Source organism: Grammomys surdaster, unplaced genomic scaffold (assembly GCF_004785775.1).
Source record: "Grammomys surdaster isolate TR1022 unplaced genomic scaffold, NIH_TR_1.0 885, whole genome shotgun sequence".
Lineage (NCBI taxonomy): Eukaryota > Metazoa > Chordata > Mammalia > Rodentia > Muridae > Grammomys > Grammomys surdaster.
The window spans coordinates 136,840-153,610 of NW_021605304.1; the positions used below are offsets into that span (position 1 = coordinate 136,840).

Here is a 16,771-nt window from a genome sequence, read left to right on the forward strand (position 1 = left end):
ATGACTGTGATACCGCCTCGAAAACACAGGCTGCCTCCGTGATGTGAGATTGCCAAATCACAGTCAGGGGACTCATTGGAGTACACAGGTTGAGGTTTGGAAGGAAGTAGTTAGACCATCTTAGGAAACAGGAAGCAGGTAGCCTGTTTCCTCTGGGATGGGATGCGGTTTACATTAGTATTGCCTGAAACAAAACCTAGACTCAAGATGGGTCTGTTACATCTGGGAACAGCTTTCTGCCTGAGTAGTGTAGATTTGTCAAATGCCAGAAAGCAGAGAGTCTTTAAGAAGAGAGTCAAGTAGTCCCCTTCCTATACAGAAGAAGCGGAAGCCCTGTAGGAGACGGAGGTCCTTTGCAGCAGAAGGGCCCATGGCTGCATTAGTGTTAGGAGACAAGTGTTGTACTGCTCTGTTGTGATCCAGCGCAGGCTGTGCTGGGCTTGCGTTTTGAACTAATAAAGAAGTGCCTTCCATTGCAGAGAAGCTTGGCTTGTCCTGCAGAGCAACCCATTGACACAGCACATCTGTGCTTCCCTACTTCCAGTGGTAGAGAAGGTGGGACTGGGGGGAGGGGCTAAAGGCTGTGGTTGTAGGCTTGTGCTAGCAACCCTGCTCCTGGTGTTGATTCTACCTTTAACTCAGAAGTAAATGTGGGCAATCTTTTCTGCTCTGTTCTTTTTCCTTTCTCCTCAGCCCATTTCTTTCCTTACCTTTCTTCCCAGTGTATCTACACTCTTGGTTCTTGCTCTGCTTCCTTTATGCCTTAGTTTATTCTGTTGCCTTCCTCATCAACACCTAAATCTTGTTTATCCTTCAAGATCCCATCTCAGGGCTGGGGTGTAGCTCAGTGGAAGAGCATGTGCTTAGTGTGTAGAAGATCCTTGATTTGCTTCTCTCCCCGTATCCTCCCCTCCAAAACCTCCCAGGTCAAATTTCAGTGAGGAACTTTTTATATTTCTCTAGTGGTGGTAAAAATCTCCATGTGCTTCAGAGAAGGCAGGTGGATAAATGATATTAAGCATTTGCTCTGTTTGGGGTGCTTTTTGTACACCCCTGAGCTCTATGGAGTAGGTACTGTTTTATGTAATGACAATTAGATTCTGAGGTCAAAGAATCTGAATAAGGTTTGAATCCATATACCCTTGCTTAAAACCACCTTCCAGTCTTGCACATTTGGGCTCCTTATTACGTCCACTAGTGGAATTCTTTTAGCATGTTCTGTATGCAGGAATGTAATTCCCCGGAATCCCTAGCCTCTCTCATAGCTAATAGAATCCATCCTTCATTAGTCATACAGGAATTGAATAAATGAGCTGGGGGTAGGCAGATGGAGAGCGTGCAGTTGACCATTTTCAAGGCTGGGGAATGTATACATCCTTACCTACCTGAGAAAGGTATTTCCCGGGAGTTGGGTGTTACAAGTGAAGGGAGACTAAGATTCCTAAGCTGGTTTTTAAGACAGTTTTATGTCTCTTTGTTTAAAATAACTCTAGAGACCCATAAAACAAAACGTCCATTGAGTCCTCTCTTGTACATCCCTAGAATTCGAGGAGGCCTGATTGCAAGCCGGGTCGTTTTACAAACTTATGACCAAGGCTGAGCAGCCTTAAGACAGCACAGATGCTCTCAGGTTCCGCTATGTCAGTGGCTCTGAAAGTTGACTGCTTCTTCAAAAAGATATTTCAGACAAAACTTAAAATTTTGTTATGAAGAACAAAAATATAACAAGTCTTGAGTTCCGCTCACTTGGGAGCTTAGGTACGGTACAGAGACAACGTGTGCAGACATCTGCATTAAACCAGCATTTAAGTTTCCAAACTGAGAAGGGCGTCCAGACCTGGCTGCCTCCGGGAGACTGAGACAGTCTGGGCTGATAGTCTGGGAGCTTGGGGTGGGGGTGGGGGGGTTGGAGGGGGGGGTCGAGTTACAAGAAAGCACAGACTGTGCCCCACATCGATGTTTGGTGTAGTCCACGAGAAGGGGGCGTCCCACTATTACATGTGAGCTGAAGGCCCCACCCGCCTGCATTCCTCCTGGACTGCTTGTGTCCAAACAACAGCCTGGCCCGCGGGCGGACGGAAGAGGCGGTGCTCGATACGGAAGTCCCTGGACCAGCTTCGGTCACGTGAGAGAAGGTTCCACACAGAGCTGCCGCTCAGGTGAGTAAAAGTTCTTGGCAGGCGCTGGCTTGAAAGTGTGGGTCGAGAGTTTTTGTAGATCATGTGACTTCTCAGAACCGGGTCCTTGGTTTATTTCTTGTGTGTAGTTGTACTTATGAAGGATGTGGATTAGTTCCGGCTGAGTCTGAGTTTGGAGATCTATCGTGTTTACTTGAGGGGTGTAACCCAGACTCTAGATGGAAGCCGGAGTAAGTCTAATCTGGATGCCCTGCTTCAGGACCAGGTTACTCAAGACTGCCTCTTCTTCAGTTGTATAGTGACCATGAGACAGGGACACGGCCCAGGAAGCAACCTTTCTGAGGCCTCTGTCAATTGCAGATTTTGGAAGTAGGGAGAATGAGCATAAGAAAATGGCAGGCATGTTCTTACTGTGAGGGGCAGTGGGAGTGACTTTTCCTCTTGGTTTGACAGGAGGCATGGCACTCTGGCGAGCATACCAGAGGGCCCTGGCTGCACATCCGTGGAAAGTCCAGGTTCTGACAGCTGGTGAGTGTCACTCTGGGACCAGAGCATGATTAGAGCAGCTGATTGGAGGAGGAGGAAGAGGAGGAGGCCCGGCCCAGACCCTGGCCCATATCACGGCACTCATTTCCTCCTGTTTAGCCCCCTGGAAGTGTCTCTCTTTTCCCAAACTATTATGTCTGTTTTGGAGGGTGAGCTATTTCTAAGAGACACACATGGGAGGGGAGAGGGGTAGAGAGATGGCTCAGAAGTTAACATCACCTACTGCTCTGTAGAGGACTCAGCACTATGTCAGGTGGCTCACAGCCACCTGTAGCTCCAGCTCCAGAGGGATCTGCCATCTCCAGACACTGGGGCACCTGCACTCGCTTGCACAAACCCACAAACAGACCACACACACACACACACACACACACACACACAGTTTACAATGATAATAAATCTAAAAAGAGAGAGATGCACAGTCTGACGAGCAAGACTTAAAGTCCTCAGAAACTTAGGTGATGGTTTCTGTTTGTTTTGTTTTTCCATGCAGGGCTTCTTTGTGTAGTCCTGGCTGTCATGGAACTCAAATCTGTGTGCCAGGGTGGCCTTCAACTTACAGATCCACCTCCTTCTCTCTCCCAAGTGCTGGGATTAAAGGGATGTGCCACTGCTGCCTAGCCTAAGTAGTCTGTTCTTAAAAACCTTGCCCCCAGGAGACCCCTCCTTGAGAAGCTAAATGTTTTCCTCTTAGAATTTCTAGTGTGCCGAGCACACCGTCTACATACATAGGAGCCTCCAAAGGTCTATTAGCTAGAAGGAGTGCACATTAAATCACACATCTAACAGGTGCTGAAGTAACTTACTCTAATTTATTTTTATAAGTATTTTTTTATTGTGAAGTGTACAAAACAGTAATATATTTGAAGTTTAAGTCATTAAAACAGAACACTTCTGAATCAGTAATCAGCTTTGGGACTCTATTGAGTCCCTCTCCCCAGCTCATATATTCCAGTTTTTAATTTCATTTTTATTTTAAAACCAGAGTCACACTAGCCCAGGCTGACCTGGAATTCAGTGTGTAGCCAGACTGGTCTTGAACTTGCAGCAGTCCCTTCTCAGCCTCTGAATGCTGAACTAACGAGTGTGAGCCCCACAGCTGGCTCTATGGTCACCTTCCTGAGCTTAGCCTGCGTTGTTACTTGGCTTTTCTTACAACATACTCTCAGTATGCTAACTGGGGCTTCTTTCCTCTGTCAGTGGTGAGTACCAGCTTCACAGAGGACCTCCAGATGCCTCCTGTGTCTGTGTCCACCCTCCTTTTGCTGGTTAGCTAGGACAAGGGGACAGGATGAGGAAGCATCAGCAGGCCTCTGATCATCAGAGCAGTGCAGTGGACACTCAGGTCAAAAACACGTCTTGCCTATGCTTAGAAAAAGAACCCATATTTTAAGGAAGACTGTGGGCTCCTGAAGGGAAAGAAGGAGGCTAAAGGGTAGGTAGAACAGAGGTCCTGTTAGCACAATAACTGTACGTTAGCATTAGAGACTGCATGACTGGCCAGGAGGCGGACTCTTACTCCTCTCTGGCCCTCCACCTCTTGTCCTCAGAGTGTCCGGCCTGCATGACTCACCTGGCTGAGTGTGTGGTGACTCATGCTGGACTGTGTGGCTGTGATGGGAACTGACATGCTGGGCCCTTTGCCCGGCCTCAGACTCCCTCAGGGCCCCTAGCTGCCAGATAGAAGGTCCCCCCTTGTGACCATAAGAATGGTGAGGAAAGGACAGTCATGCTTCCCCTAAATGAACCATAGCTAACAAAGGCAGGACTAAAGCTCCAGGGGCACAAGTGCAGAACTGTGGCTCGCTGGGGTCCCTGGTCTGCCTGGGTGCTTTGCACTGTCTCATGTCTACACTGCTCCTGAAGCTGTTGCATCTCCATCTGGTTCTGAAGCAACTGTAACCTCGCAGTGTGTCTTGCAGACTTCCCCTTCTTTACTGACAGGGTGTTTGGACCAAACTACAAATAAAAGGTGGGGGTGGGCTTAGCTCACCTAAGCATTTTGGACTGTTGTCAGAGCACAGTGTCTCCAGAGGTCCCATGGGATAGCTCACACTGAGAAACAACAAGAGATTTCAGACTTGGAGCTAGAAGGCCAAGATCTGAATCTCAGAGCATAGCACTTAGTAACTGCCTAATTAGTCCACATCAATAAACCTCTTTGGGCCTCAGTTTCCTCATTTAGCACTTAAAAGGTCAGTTACAGGAATTATCTCTGAGAGAAGCTTTGGAAGTGTTATTTATTTATCCACTCACAGACCTAAAGGCAGAAGCTACAGCCTCACACAAGCTGGGCAAGCACACACTCTGGACACTGTGCCTGGCCTTTTGTGCCTTTTGTTTCATTTTACATTGTTTATTGTGTGTGCATGTGTGCCTGTGTGTTGCATGACTATACAATCAATTCTTTCCTGGGATGGACTGGAACTTTTAAAAATGTATAATAAACTTGAAGGTTCAAGGAGTTGGCCCTTCCTATGATCATTGGCAGCCTGTGTATAGCAAATGCCTATGTTTGCTTGTTTTGGTTGGTTGAGACAGGGTTTCTCTGTGTAGCCCTGGCTGTCCTGGAACTCACTCTGTAGACCAGGCTGACCTCAAACTCAGAGATCCACTTGCTTTTGCCTCCTGAGTACTGAGATTAAAGGCATGTGCCACTATTGCTTGCTGGCTATTTTCCATCAGAATCTCGCTGTGTACCTCAGGCTAGCCTTGAACTCATCAGTCCTTCTACTTCACCCTTTCAAGTGCCTAGATCATAGCCCTACACATACCCAACTTATGGATAAGTATCTCAGCTTTGGTTTTCCAAAAAGCAGGGTCTGAAGCTTATGTGCAGATTAGAAAGTCATTCTCCCAAGCGTAAAAGGGAGAGCAGGTATGAAGGTATATTGTTAAACCAGCTGCTCTTCAGAACTTCTGTGGCTCCACACCTTGGAACTAAGAAGTGGTGTGAAATGGCTTATCTGATGAATAGTCATTTCAGGAGAAGAGACCTTGGTCTAGTAGCTTCCATCCCACACTGGGGTCACTTAACTCTTCTCTGCTATGTTTCCACACCTGTGTAGTCCCCGAAGGCATTAACAGTAAGAGCCTGGGAATGCTGGGCCTGAGGGAAGCCTGTCTGTCTCAACCGCAGTAATGACAGAGCAGGAGACAGGTGAATCAGGAGCTGAAATGGTTCAGCGGAAGTGTCTAATACACCAGTTTTGGGCCAAGCTCAAGTCACGACCAGGGCAGCCTGAGGAAAAGGTTGACTGTGTGTTCTGCAGTCTGAGTCAGCTTCATCCCTTCCTTTCTGGAGGGCTCTTCCAGGCTCCAGTGGGCCCAGAGCCCAGGGCCCAGTTCCATCCATTGCAAGCCACCAGAGCAGCTAAACTGTAGACACTGATTTCTCTGAACCCGAGTTAAGCCAGAGTGTGAATCTCCCAGGCCTCGATACTACAGAAAGGGAAACTGAGGCACAAGCAAGGTATGGCATGCATTTAGGCATCACACAGTTCTAGAGCTGGCATTGGAATCTAGGGCACTGCTTCCTGTACTTGGGCCCCAGGACACTGTCAACCCAGCTGGTGTAGGTTTAAACTCGGCCACCTGCAGAACTAGCCGTCTTGTCTCCTTTTCTTCAATGGGACACTTATGACTAGGAATGAGCCGAGCACACAGACCCATCCCAGGGAATATGCTTCCCCTTCTCAGTAGAGTCTCAACCACCTCTGGGTCCTAGGTTGGTTCAAGCTCCTGCCCCAGCCAGCAGGGCCCCCAGTCAGCAGCATTGCTGGTTCCATGCCAGGAATCTTTACCTGAAGACCCTGCTCCTGTACTTAAAGGCGCATTCCCCTCATTCATTCCAGGCAGCTGCTCCCTGCGCATCTGCATTCTCACCTTCCACCAACATTCTGGTTTCCTGTACATGACACTCTTGGAAAATCAAGTGTAGGAGCAAAGAGAAGCAGGGGATCTAGCTCTACCTGTGCTTTGGAAGATGGTGGGAAAGTTAGGGCTTTTCCATTCATGGGCAGGGGATGGTCTCAAATAGTTCAGTGCCCAGAGCCAAGTATCTCTTTCCCCCCCCCCACCTCCTGGGGCCACAGGGAGTGACGAATGAGAACTGGCACCTACCCAGAGGCATGATGTCATCATACTCAGAACCAGTGTCTACTTGCTAGGCTCTGTGCCCAGCCTGGCTTTGGGGCACCACTGCCCAACAATCCCTCACCCCATCCCACCAGGGCTCTGGCATTATGTGTTTTCAGACTTCAAGCTCCAGCTCAAGTCTAGGAAGAGAGGAACCAGATCACTACACTATCCTAGTTAACCAGATAATGTCCTTAATGTCAGCCGGAGGCTGGGTGGTTTGGGTGTTTGAGTTCTGGGTAAAGAGTTTGAATGTCTGAGTCCTTCCTGCTGAAGGTTCACTTGGAATGCTGGCTTTGCTCTTGGCCTGGGCCAAACCTTTGGCCTTCCTGGAGTGACTGCGGGTCCAGTGGCCATAATCTCTTATAAGCAGAAGACTAACTTTCAGGCACTGCTATGTCAAAAATGAACGGACCTGGGTGGACCTGTGGAGACGCCCCACCTCTCTCTGTAGATGGCCTGTTACCTGATACTGCTTCGGGCTTGACGGGTGCAGTTTAGGACCTTGACTTAAAGGTTTGGGCTAGGGGACACTCAGACAATGCTCACATGCGCTCTCGCGCTCTCTCTCTCTCTCTCTCTCTCTCTCTCTCTTCCTCCCTCCCTTTCCCCCTCCCCCCCCCCCGCGCCCCCCCCCCCTCCCCCCCGCCCTCCCCCTCCCCCCCCTTCCCCCTCTCCCTCTCCCTCTCCCTCTCCCTCTCCCGTCTCTTACATGTGGTGTAAAAGAAGTAACAGATGCCATACTGTGGCTGTCTGAGAGTCTGTACAAGTCACTTCCACTTCCCCAGAGGAGGGTTATCAAACACCCTAAGCAGTCAGCTACAGTCGGCACCTACTGTATAATGGATGCTCCTGAACTAAAGGGATGAATCCTTCCCTATCCCCTGTTGTTCACGAACCAGAGGCAGTCTGAATGCAAGCACATATTATGGGCTACTCCTCATCAATATGACATGGGACTCACCTCTGAAAACCAACAAACAAAACCCCATAATAGGGCTACCATTTACTCATGGATACTATAGAGAGGCCTTTTTCAATGGCTGAAGGCTTCCAGAACCATGGCGCTTGGTTTTTATTTCAGTTATGCCTTTAGCTTCTATGACTATTGGTAAGTTATGAAAAGAAAAAATATACACATCTCTATTTCCTAAGAATATTCCTGCCTGCCCTCCCTATGGGTAACAAGAAATAAAGGGAGTAGAAACCTGGCAATAAGTGCACGTTATTAAGTACACAATAAGCTTTTAATGTGTTTAAACATATGTATGCCTGTGTGTGCGTATGTGTACCACATCTGTGCCTAGTGCCCATAGAGACCACAAGAGGGCACTGGATCTCTTGAAATGGGTTAGAGATGGTTGTAAACTGCCGTGTGAGTACTGAAAACCAAGTCTGGGTCCTCTGCAAGAACTGTAAATGCTAATAACCACGGTCCAGCTCTTCAGCCCCATGTTTGAGTGTTTTCTATGTATTTTTTGTTGTTTTGCCTGAGACAAAGTTACCATATAGCTCAGGCATGCCTTGAAACCCACAATGGAGGCCGGCTCTCTTTGAGCTTGAAACAATCCTGTGCCTCTGCCTCCCAACTCCTGAGGTTACAGGTATGTGCCACTGTGCCTGCCCAGGAAACACCTTTGCTATGTGGTCCCTTTGAGCCGTCCCTAGGATAGGAGCCTTCGGTAGCCCATGGCCTCTGAGCCTGCCTCTGCCTTTTCTCTGATGTCTTTGTTCCCCTGGCTTGAGTTGATCCAAACTCTACTACCTTTGAGGTCACTTCCTGTCTCCAGGACTTCCTGGTTAGATGGACACATGGCTACCGACTTCTCAGATCTTTTGCGAGGATCCACTAATTCCTTTGTGAACTGTCACCGTATCAAAGTGGACTATTGTCCCTTCATCACCTGAGTGCCTGCAGGCTTCTCAGGGCCATTTTCCCCTTTGTGCGTGGCTTCAGTAGTCCAGGAGAGAGAGCTGGAGAGCGAGCCCTGAGCACACACCTGATGGCCATATAGTGAGAGGTGGTGGGGCTGAGGGAAGTGTTAACCCTGGGGCCAGGCAGCACATGTGGGTTCCCTGACAGCCTAATACCTTGAGCCTGACACATCTCCTCAGGTTGAGCATAAGAGTTCTCATGTTCGCTGGGTGGTGGTGGCGCATGCCTTTAATCCCAGCACTTGGGAGGCAGAGGCAGGCGGATTTCTGAGTTTGAGAGTTCGAGGCTAGCCTGGTCTACAGAGTGAGTTCCAGGACAGCCAGGGCTACACAGAGAAACCCTGTCTCGAGAAACCAAAAAAAAAAAAAAAAAAAAAATCATGTCCTTTCCCTCAAGCAAGCTTGTTGTTTGGAGCTGTAAGTTTTCGTTTGATTATTTTCTGAACACCTTTTAGGGTCTTGGTTAGGTGTGGGGAATGGAAACAACCATGTCTAAGCTTCTCCTTGGCCACCCACCCCTCACACCCAGGAATTCTGACATGTCCTAGGGGACACTGTGTCTGACTGTTTTGGGGGAGGTTCAGGGGAAGAGAGACTGACCTGGCTGGGCGGGATGATGAGGGAGAGGAAGAGACGCACTTGGTGGCCAGCTGCGCAGGTCACGTCGGGCTACCCATCCCCAGCTCTAGCTCCTAGCTTTCCCAGCTGCCTCTGATTAGGTTGCTCTGAGGAAGTGCAGTGGAGAAGGCGTGGGGAGCTGTATGTGCAGCCAGCATGGACGTCAGAGCCAGCCCCAGAACAAGGAATAGGGTTGACAGATGTGTTTGCCCAGTGCTAATTGAGGGCATCAGGACAGTGGTAGTTTCGGGGCTAGAGGGGACTCTCATTACTCACTGAGACGGATGGACGACCTGGAGATCATGCGGTCATTCCCAAGTGGCCCTGTGACTGTTTGTAAGAAATCGTCACACCATCATGACAAACTGGAGGCTCTAAATAGCGTTGATTCCAATTCTGTCTTGGCTTCGAGAAGTGGGTGTCGGTGCAGTTAGCGGGGTGGGAAGCAGGTGCAGAGGTCTGAAGGGAAATGGTTCTAAGTCCTATTGCCAACTCAAGGGTAAGAAAGGAGGGTCTGGGCTTGACTTCCTGTGTGTGTAATAGATGGCCAGGACTCTTCCCTGTGGAGGTGGCTTTTATTATCGAAACATTCTCTCTGGCACCATTTGAGCACATTTTAGAAAGATTTATCTATGCTGCTTTCTACCAATAAAGACCCCTAAGGTCAAAGCAAAAGACATTGGCCAGAGTCTTGCTTTGGGCTAGCAAGAGAGAACGTCTCTCATTATCCTGCGCATAATCTGCTAGTATTTTGGAGTCCTCAAAAGGACAGTGTCTAGGAGTCACACTACCTGCCTCTGTTGTACCAGCTGTGTGAAATTGTGGAGCTCCATTTCCACACCTCTAGAAGAAGAGTAGAAGTGGAATGTTCTAGAAGACCTTTTCCACACTTCTTAGCCGTGGAGTTTGGCTTTCATTCTTCTATCTGCATTCAGTCCTGGTTTCCTGCAACTTACTGTGCGTTTGTAGATCCTGGCCTGCTCATTCCAGTTCTAATGGTCTCACTATGTACTAACTAGTCTGGGACTCCCTGTGTAGCCCAGGCTGGCCTCTAACTCATAGCAGTCCTACCTCTGCCTTCCAAGTTCTGGGATGCCAGACATGCACCACCATACCCCTTATGTCCATGTCTGATAACACACATGAGAGATGTCACCGTCCTTGAGAAGCAGAGGGCTTCAAGGCAGCAAGAAGGGGCTGGTCATTTGCCAGAACAAAGCCCTAGGACTCAGAGTGCCAAGCCTCATTTGGTCAGCAGACTTTCCTTTTAGGGGATGTCCTGATATCACCTATGTACCTTGTACAGGGTCACTGATGGGCGTAGGTGACATTATCTCACAGCAACTGGTGGAGAGGCGGGGTCTCCAGCAACACCAGATAGGCCGAACCCTGACCATGGTATCCCTGGGCTGTGGCTTTGTGGTAAGTTCTGCTTGTAGTAGGGCTGCATTGCCCTGGCCGTGGAATTCATTCCTGTGGTTGCCATTGGCCTCTCCCACCTAGGTCAGCCTGCACCCTTTGTGGTCTTAGGTCTGCCTTCTTCAGGAGTTGGTTTCTGCTGCCTGGGGGAGAAGCTTTGTCTTATAAAAGTCACTGTGCCCTGCTGTTCTGTCTTACTCTCAGGGCCCTGTAGTTGGAGGCTGGTATAAAGTTTTGGACCACTTAATCCCTGGCACCACGAAGGTGGATGCAGTGAAGAAAATGTTGCTAGATCAGGTGAGCTAAGAGAATAGGATCTGGGGAAGGAGAGCCTGACCGGGCATCGGGTGCTCACAAAGCTTCCACTTGCTTCCTCTTCCCTAGGGGGGCTTTGCCCCATGTTTCCTAGGCTGCTTTCTCCCACTGGTAGGGATACTCAATGGAATGTCAGCCCAGGACAATTGGGCCAAACTGAAGCGGGTGAGTGGATCTCTGCCTAGCAGGCTGGCTGCCCCAAAGTTAGGAGACAGGCAGCAGTGATGTACCAGGAAAGTCTCGAGCTCAGGAGGAAAGGAGCCTAGGGGGGATTGGGCCAGGAGTGTCTTCTTGGAACAGAATGTGTGTGAAATCCATGCAGGAATGTGGCAGCTCCTTGGATATATAAGTGTTAACTGTTCCCTCCCTGTCTTTGCAGGACTACCCTGATGCCCTCATCACCAACTACTATGTAAGAGTTGACCCGTCCACTAGCTGTTCTGTCTCCTTCAGTCCAGAAATGCCCTGAGTTTGGGGTCCTCACAGTGTAGGAATGCCTCTGTTAGGGTCACTTTCTCATTCCCCACAAGGAAGCACCTGCCTTCAGCCTTTTCTTATGAAGATGGTGGCATGGGGCCAGGCAGGACAGGAGTCTGGGTATCATGTAAGGAGCAACTACTGACCTTCTCATTTTCTTCTTCCAGCTCTGGCCTGCTGTGCAGTTAGCCAACTTCTACCTGGTCCCCCTGAATTACAGGTATGACAAATCCTTTTCTCACCCTTGAAAGAAGATCTCAGTATCTCAGAGAGAAAATGGTAGCCATCCCAACCTTGACCTACTGTAGGACTTCAGCTAGTAACACTATGCCCTGGTCAGTCCTCAGAGTCTCAGGATCTACAGAACCTGAGAGCTTTTATGGAGGCCATCTGAGAGTGTCCCTGGCTGACCTGCCAGCTCCCTTGGGAAGCGTCTGCTCCTGCAAACCTTGTTTCCACCTGAGTTCCATGTTTGGTGGCTCATCTGCAGGCACAGTGCCTGGCTCTGGTACCTTGGCAGCCTAAGTTAGACAGGAAGGTAGACTCAAGGCTAAGTAGGAACCTTATCTGGTTAGCTCATGGTGGAGGTTTATTTCGTCTTGGTAATAAAGCTTGTTGCTGAACAGCAATAAAAAAAGTATTTAAAAGTTCTGAAGAGGTGGTCCAGTGATTAAGAGAACTAAAACTTGCTGCTCTATCAGAGATCAAGGTTAGATTCTTAGCACCTACATGGTGTCTCACAACCATATGTAACTCCATTCCTGGAGGATCCTACATCCTGTGCTGGCTTCCCTGGGTTCTGCATACACGTACATGCAGGCAAAATATCCATAAATATAAAATAAAATAAGTAAATCTAAAATAAAAATTCAAGAGTGACATTCAAAGGGGCTGGAAAAATGCTCACAGAGGAGGGATCTTGAGAGCACAGGAAATATGAAACTCTCCGGATATCATGTGGTTGACAGGTACACAAACAGCTTAGCTAGAAGGAATGCAGACTTCTGAGCTAATCCTAAACATCAGGGTCTTTGGTAGCACTCTCAAACTAAAGCAAGGTCAGCCACTTCAAGCCTTTAATCCCAGAACTCAAAAGGCAGAGGAAGGTGGATCTCTGTTACTGATGCCAACCTGGTCTACAGAATGAGCTCCAGGACAGCTGGAGCTACATAGAGATAGGGCCCTCCTGAGACATATCAGCTCCTGCCTCAAAAACCTTTTATGTGTCTGTTTATGAATGTGTAGCCTTCATAAGTTTGTGTGCACCCCATGTATGCATGGTGCCCATGGAGGTCAGAAGACAGTATCAGATCCTTGGAACTGAATTTACGTACAGTTATGGGCCACCATGTAGGTACTAGGAACCAAACCCAGGTTCTCTGCAAGAGCAATTAGTGCTGTTGATGTCTCCAGCCACTCAAAAGAAAAAAGTTTTAAAGACAAAATATAATTTAAATAAATAAAATAACATAAATACAAAATTTAAAGTATTTATTTATTTATCTATTTATTTATTTATTTATTGGTTTTTTCGAGACAGGGTTTCTCTGTGTAGCCCTGGCTGTCCTGGAACTCACTCTGTAGACCAGGCTAGCCTCGAACTCTCGAACTCAGAAATCCACCTGCCTCTGCCTCCCAAGTGCTGGGATTAAAGGCGTGCGCCACCACCGTCCGGTTTAAAAAAAAAAATTGCTGGATAGCGTATGCCTTTAGTCCCAGCACTCAGAAGTAAAGACAGTTGGATCTTTATGAGTTTGAGGCTAGCCTGATCTGCAGAGCAAGTTTCCATGCTAGCCAAGGCTATAGAGTGAGCCTGTCTCAAATCAAGTAAACAAGTTGTTTTGTTTTTTGTTTTCTTAATGTGTGTGGCTATGTACATGTGTGAGCAGGGCACAGACACAATCATTGAGCCATCTTGCCAGATCCAACAACGGACTCTTTCCACCTCTCCGTAGACCAGCTTTCAGTGCTAATAATTTCTGTCTCTTAGTTTCCAGGATGGACACAAGATCAATTCTTAGTCAAATTCTGTGAGCCTTTTCTGTAGCCAGCTTGACTTCTGCATCTTAAGCCAAAATTCAGGGAGAGTCACACTATGGTGGCGGCTTTAGAGTGGGCTGGAACTGATCTGTAAGACGCACAGTATAAGCCTCGGCTAAGCAAGCCTGCAATGCAACTTTCCTGTGATTGTCCTTTCCACTGTGTGGGGTTGTTGGTCCTTAGGTTGGGGGAAGGAAGATATTTTTGTTCCTGTCTTTAACCCATAGCTTTGCATAACATCAGATACAAAATGAGCAATCCAGCATACGCTGTAACTTTCTTTCTTTCTTTTTTTTTTACGATTTTATTTATTTATTTTATATATATGACAAGTACATTGTAGCTGTCTTCAGACACACCAGAAGAGGGCATCAGATCCCACTACAGATGGTTGTGAGCCACCATGTGGTTGCTGGGAATTGAACTATAGGACCTCTGGAAAAGCAGTCAGTGCTCTTAACCACTGAGCCATCTCTCCAGCCTGTAACTTTCTTGAGGCTGAGAACTAGATGGATCTGGGGAAGACAATGTTGTCAAGGGCTGTGCAAGATCATGCATCCTGACTCTTACTAGCAGAAGCAGTTTCCCGGAATCATCCAGCTAATTGTGGTTTCATGCCTTTTGTTTATGAGACAGAATCTCTCTACATAGTCCTGGCTGTCTTAGAACCCATTCTGTAGATCCACCTGCCTCTGCCTCCTGAGTGCTGGGATAAAAGGCATGTGCCACCATGTCCAGCCTTTCTTTTCTTTTCTCTCCTTTTCTTTTTTTAGACAGGGCCTCATTCATCTTGGGCTGCCCTCAAACTCTCTATGTAGCTGAGGATGACCTCAGACTTCCTATGGAGCAGATCCTCCTGCCTCTACCTCCCAAGTGCACCACTGTGCCTCTGGGGATCAAACCTGACCCAGCACTCTACCAACTGAGCCACATCCCAGCCCTGGTTTCAGTTTCTCTGACCCTGCTCAGCACTTGATGTGTGTGCCTCTTCCCAGGATTAGAGAGACGCTCTCATGGCCCAGTGTATATTTTATGCCATATCCCACTATTTGGGAGACAGAGGCAGGTAGCTAGACATTCAAGGCCAGTTTTGGGAATTGGAGGAGGAATGCTTGTAATCCTAGCACTTGGGAGGTCAAGGCAGGAGGATCAGGAGTTCAAGGTTATCTTCCATTCACATGAAATTTGAGACAAGCATACATGATCTTGCCAAACATACACTCACATGCACATGCATACACAGCATCTTACATGTGCTCATAAATGCCCAAGCTGGAGGACACTGGCTATACAGCCAGTCTCTTGCCTACAAGACAGCATTCCTGTCAAAGCTCCATGTTGGACTCCATTGAGGATCAATAGTGATGAGGCCTGCGCCAAAGTGAGGCTCTGTGTGCAGGGACACTCAAGGAGCGGAGTGGAGGGGTGAGGCAGAGGCCAGATGCAGAGAAGAGCTAATGTCCCCATGTAAGCCCACCACTTGCCTTCCCTGTTGCCTCCCTACACTGTCCTGTCACCTGTCTTCGCAGGCCTCGAACCCTCTGTGGCAATCCCGGGGCTCCACAACGGTGTCTTCGGGAGGACGTTTCCGCTGCCCATCTTGTCGGCACGAGGTTGTCCTGGACAGGCACGGGGTCTACGGCCTGCAGCGGAACCTGCTGGTGGAAAACATTATTGACATCTACAAACAGGAATCCTCCCGGTAAGACACCTGGCTGCTCGCCTATCCTCCAGAAAGACGCCTGGCCACTTGCCTCTCTGGAGGGAAGAGCTTGCACCCTCGGGGATAGAGGGCTTGTCTTAGGGTTTCTATTGCTATAGTGGAACACTGCGATCAGAGACAACGTAGGAAGGGAGCGGCTTACTCGACTTACACTTCCACATCATAGTCATTACTGAAGTCACAACATAGTCATTACTGAAGAAGTCAGGACAGGAACTCAAGCAGGGCAGGAACCGGAAGGCAGGAGCTGATGCAGAGGCCATAGAGTGTGGGGCTGCTTACCGGCTTGCTCCTCATGGCTTGCTCAGCCTGCTTTCTTATAGAACTGAGGACTTCTTGCCCAGGAATGGCACCACCCACAGTGGACTGGATCCTCCCTTCCCCATCACACTAATTAAGAATATGCCCCTTGGCCCTGCCTATAACCCCATCTTATGGAGAGGCATTTTCTTGCTTGTGGTTCCCTCCGCTCAGATGATTTTAGCCTGTGTAAGCTTACTCGCCCCGATGAGAACAATGGGGAAAGGGAGGCCTGACTTTGCCTCTGGAACCAGTATTCAATCTTACTCCCTCCTCCTGGTCTGGGACCAAAGTCCACCCCAATGTCTGACCTCATCACCTCCCATGACTTCCTGCCCTGTGCGACATCGTTGTCCCCTGCGATGGACTCTTCCTAGGTCCAGGCCTCCTTTGAGCATCCCTTCCCCAAAGTGTGAACACTATGTAAGTTGCCTACCACTGGTCACAGCCTGGCTGCCTGACCACAGCCGCTGCCTTGCCCTTGGTCCTCAGGCCACTGCACTCCAAGGCCGAGCAGCAGCTCATGTGTGAAGAGCACGAGGACGAGAAGATTAACATCTACTGTCTGAGCTGTGAGGTGCCCACCTGCTCTCTCTGCAAGGTCTTCGGTGCCCACAAGGACTGTGAGGTGGCCCCTCTGCCCACCATTTACAAACGCCAGAAGGTATCTCTAGTCAGGGAGGGATTGGGGAGAGGGTTTAGGACAAGGCAGTTCTCACTGTACTTAGGTTAGTGGTAGCTGATCAGGGCAACTCCCCAGCTCTGCTCTTGACTCTGCACACAACCCTGAGGCAGTTGCCTGACCTCCCTGGCCCTGCCTGCCCTCTCTGGTTGCTATCATCTCAGCATCAGCTGGTTAATACATGACGGGAGCTACTTCAGGGCGGTATCCACCTAAGGACTAGATACGCTCAAGAGTGTAGCTTCTAGATATGCTGCAATTTTTTTTAAAGGTTTTTATTTATTATATGTAAGATACCTCATAAGACGGCATCAAATCCCAGCAAACACATGGAGGCTCACAACCATCCACAATGGGATTTGATGCCGTCTTATGAGGTATCTTACATATAATAAATAAAAACCTTTAAAAAAAATTGCAGCATATCTAGAAGCTACACTC

General features: G+C 48.6%; 1 protein-coding gene across 1 annotated transcript; it reads left to right on the forward strand.

Moving 5' to 3' along the window:
* The first annotated feature begins 2,083 nt into the window (after positions 1-2,083).
* Mpv17 (mitochondrial inner membrane protein MPV17) lies at positions 2,084-16,515 on the forward strand. The gene is made up of 11 exons (XM_028782807.1): positions 2,084-2,159; positions 2,592-2,666; positions 10,681-10,796; positions 10,998-11,090; positions 11,178-11,273; positions 11,488-11,520; positions 11,753-11,805; positions 14,979-15,006; positions 15,155-15,327; positions 16,141-16,312; positions 16,495-16,515. The coding sequence occupies exons 2-11, from the start codon at positions 2,597-2,599 to the stop codon at positions 16,513-16,515; spliced, it is 855 nt and encodes a 284-aa protein (XP_028638640.1). The 5' UTR covers positions 2,084-2,159; positions 2,592-2,596.
* The last annotated feature ends 256 nt before the right edge of the window (positions 16,516-16,771 follow it).

Bases quoted from the DNA above. Each gene is read 5' to 3' on its own strand.
- Mpv17 (XM_028782807.1), top strand. From the start codon at position 2,597: ATGGCACTCTGGCGAGCATACCAGAGGGCCCTGGCTGCACATCCGTGG. The intron at 10,797-10,997 runs GTAAGTTCTGCT...TCTTACTCTCAG, and splicing joins CCCTGGGCTGTGGCTTTGTG to GGCCCTGTAGTTGGAGGCTG. The intron at 15,007-15,154 runs GTGAGGCTCTGT...CTGTCTTCGCAG, and splicing joins GTGATGAGGCCTGCGCCAAA to GCCTCGAACCCTCTGTGGCA.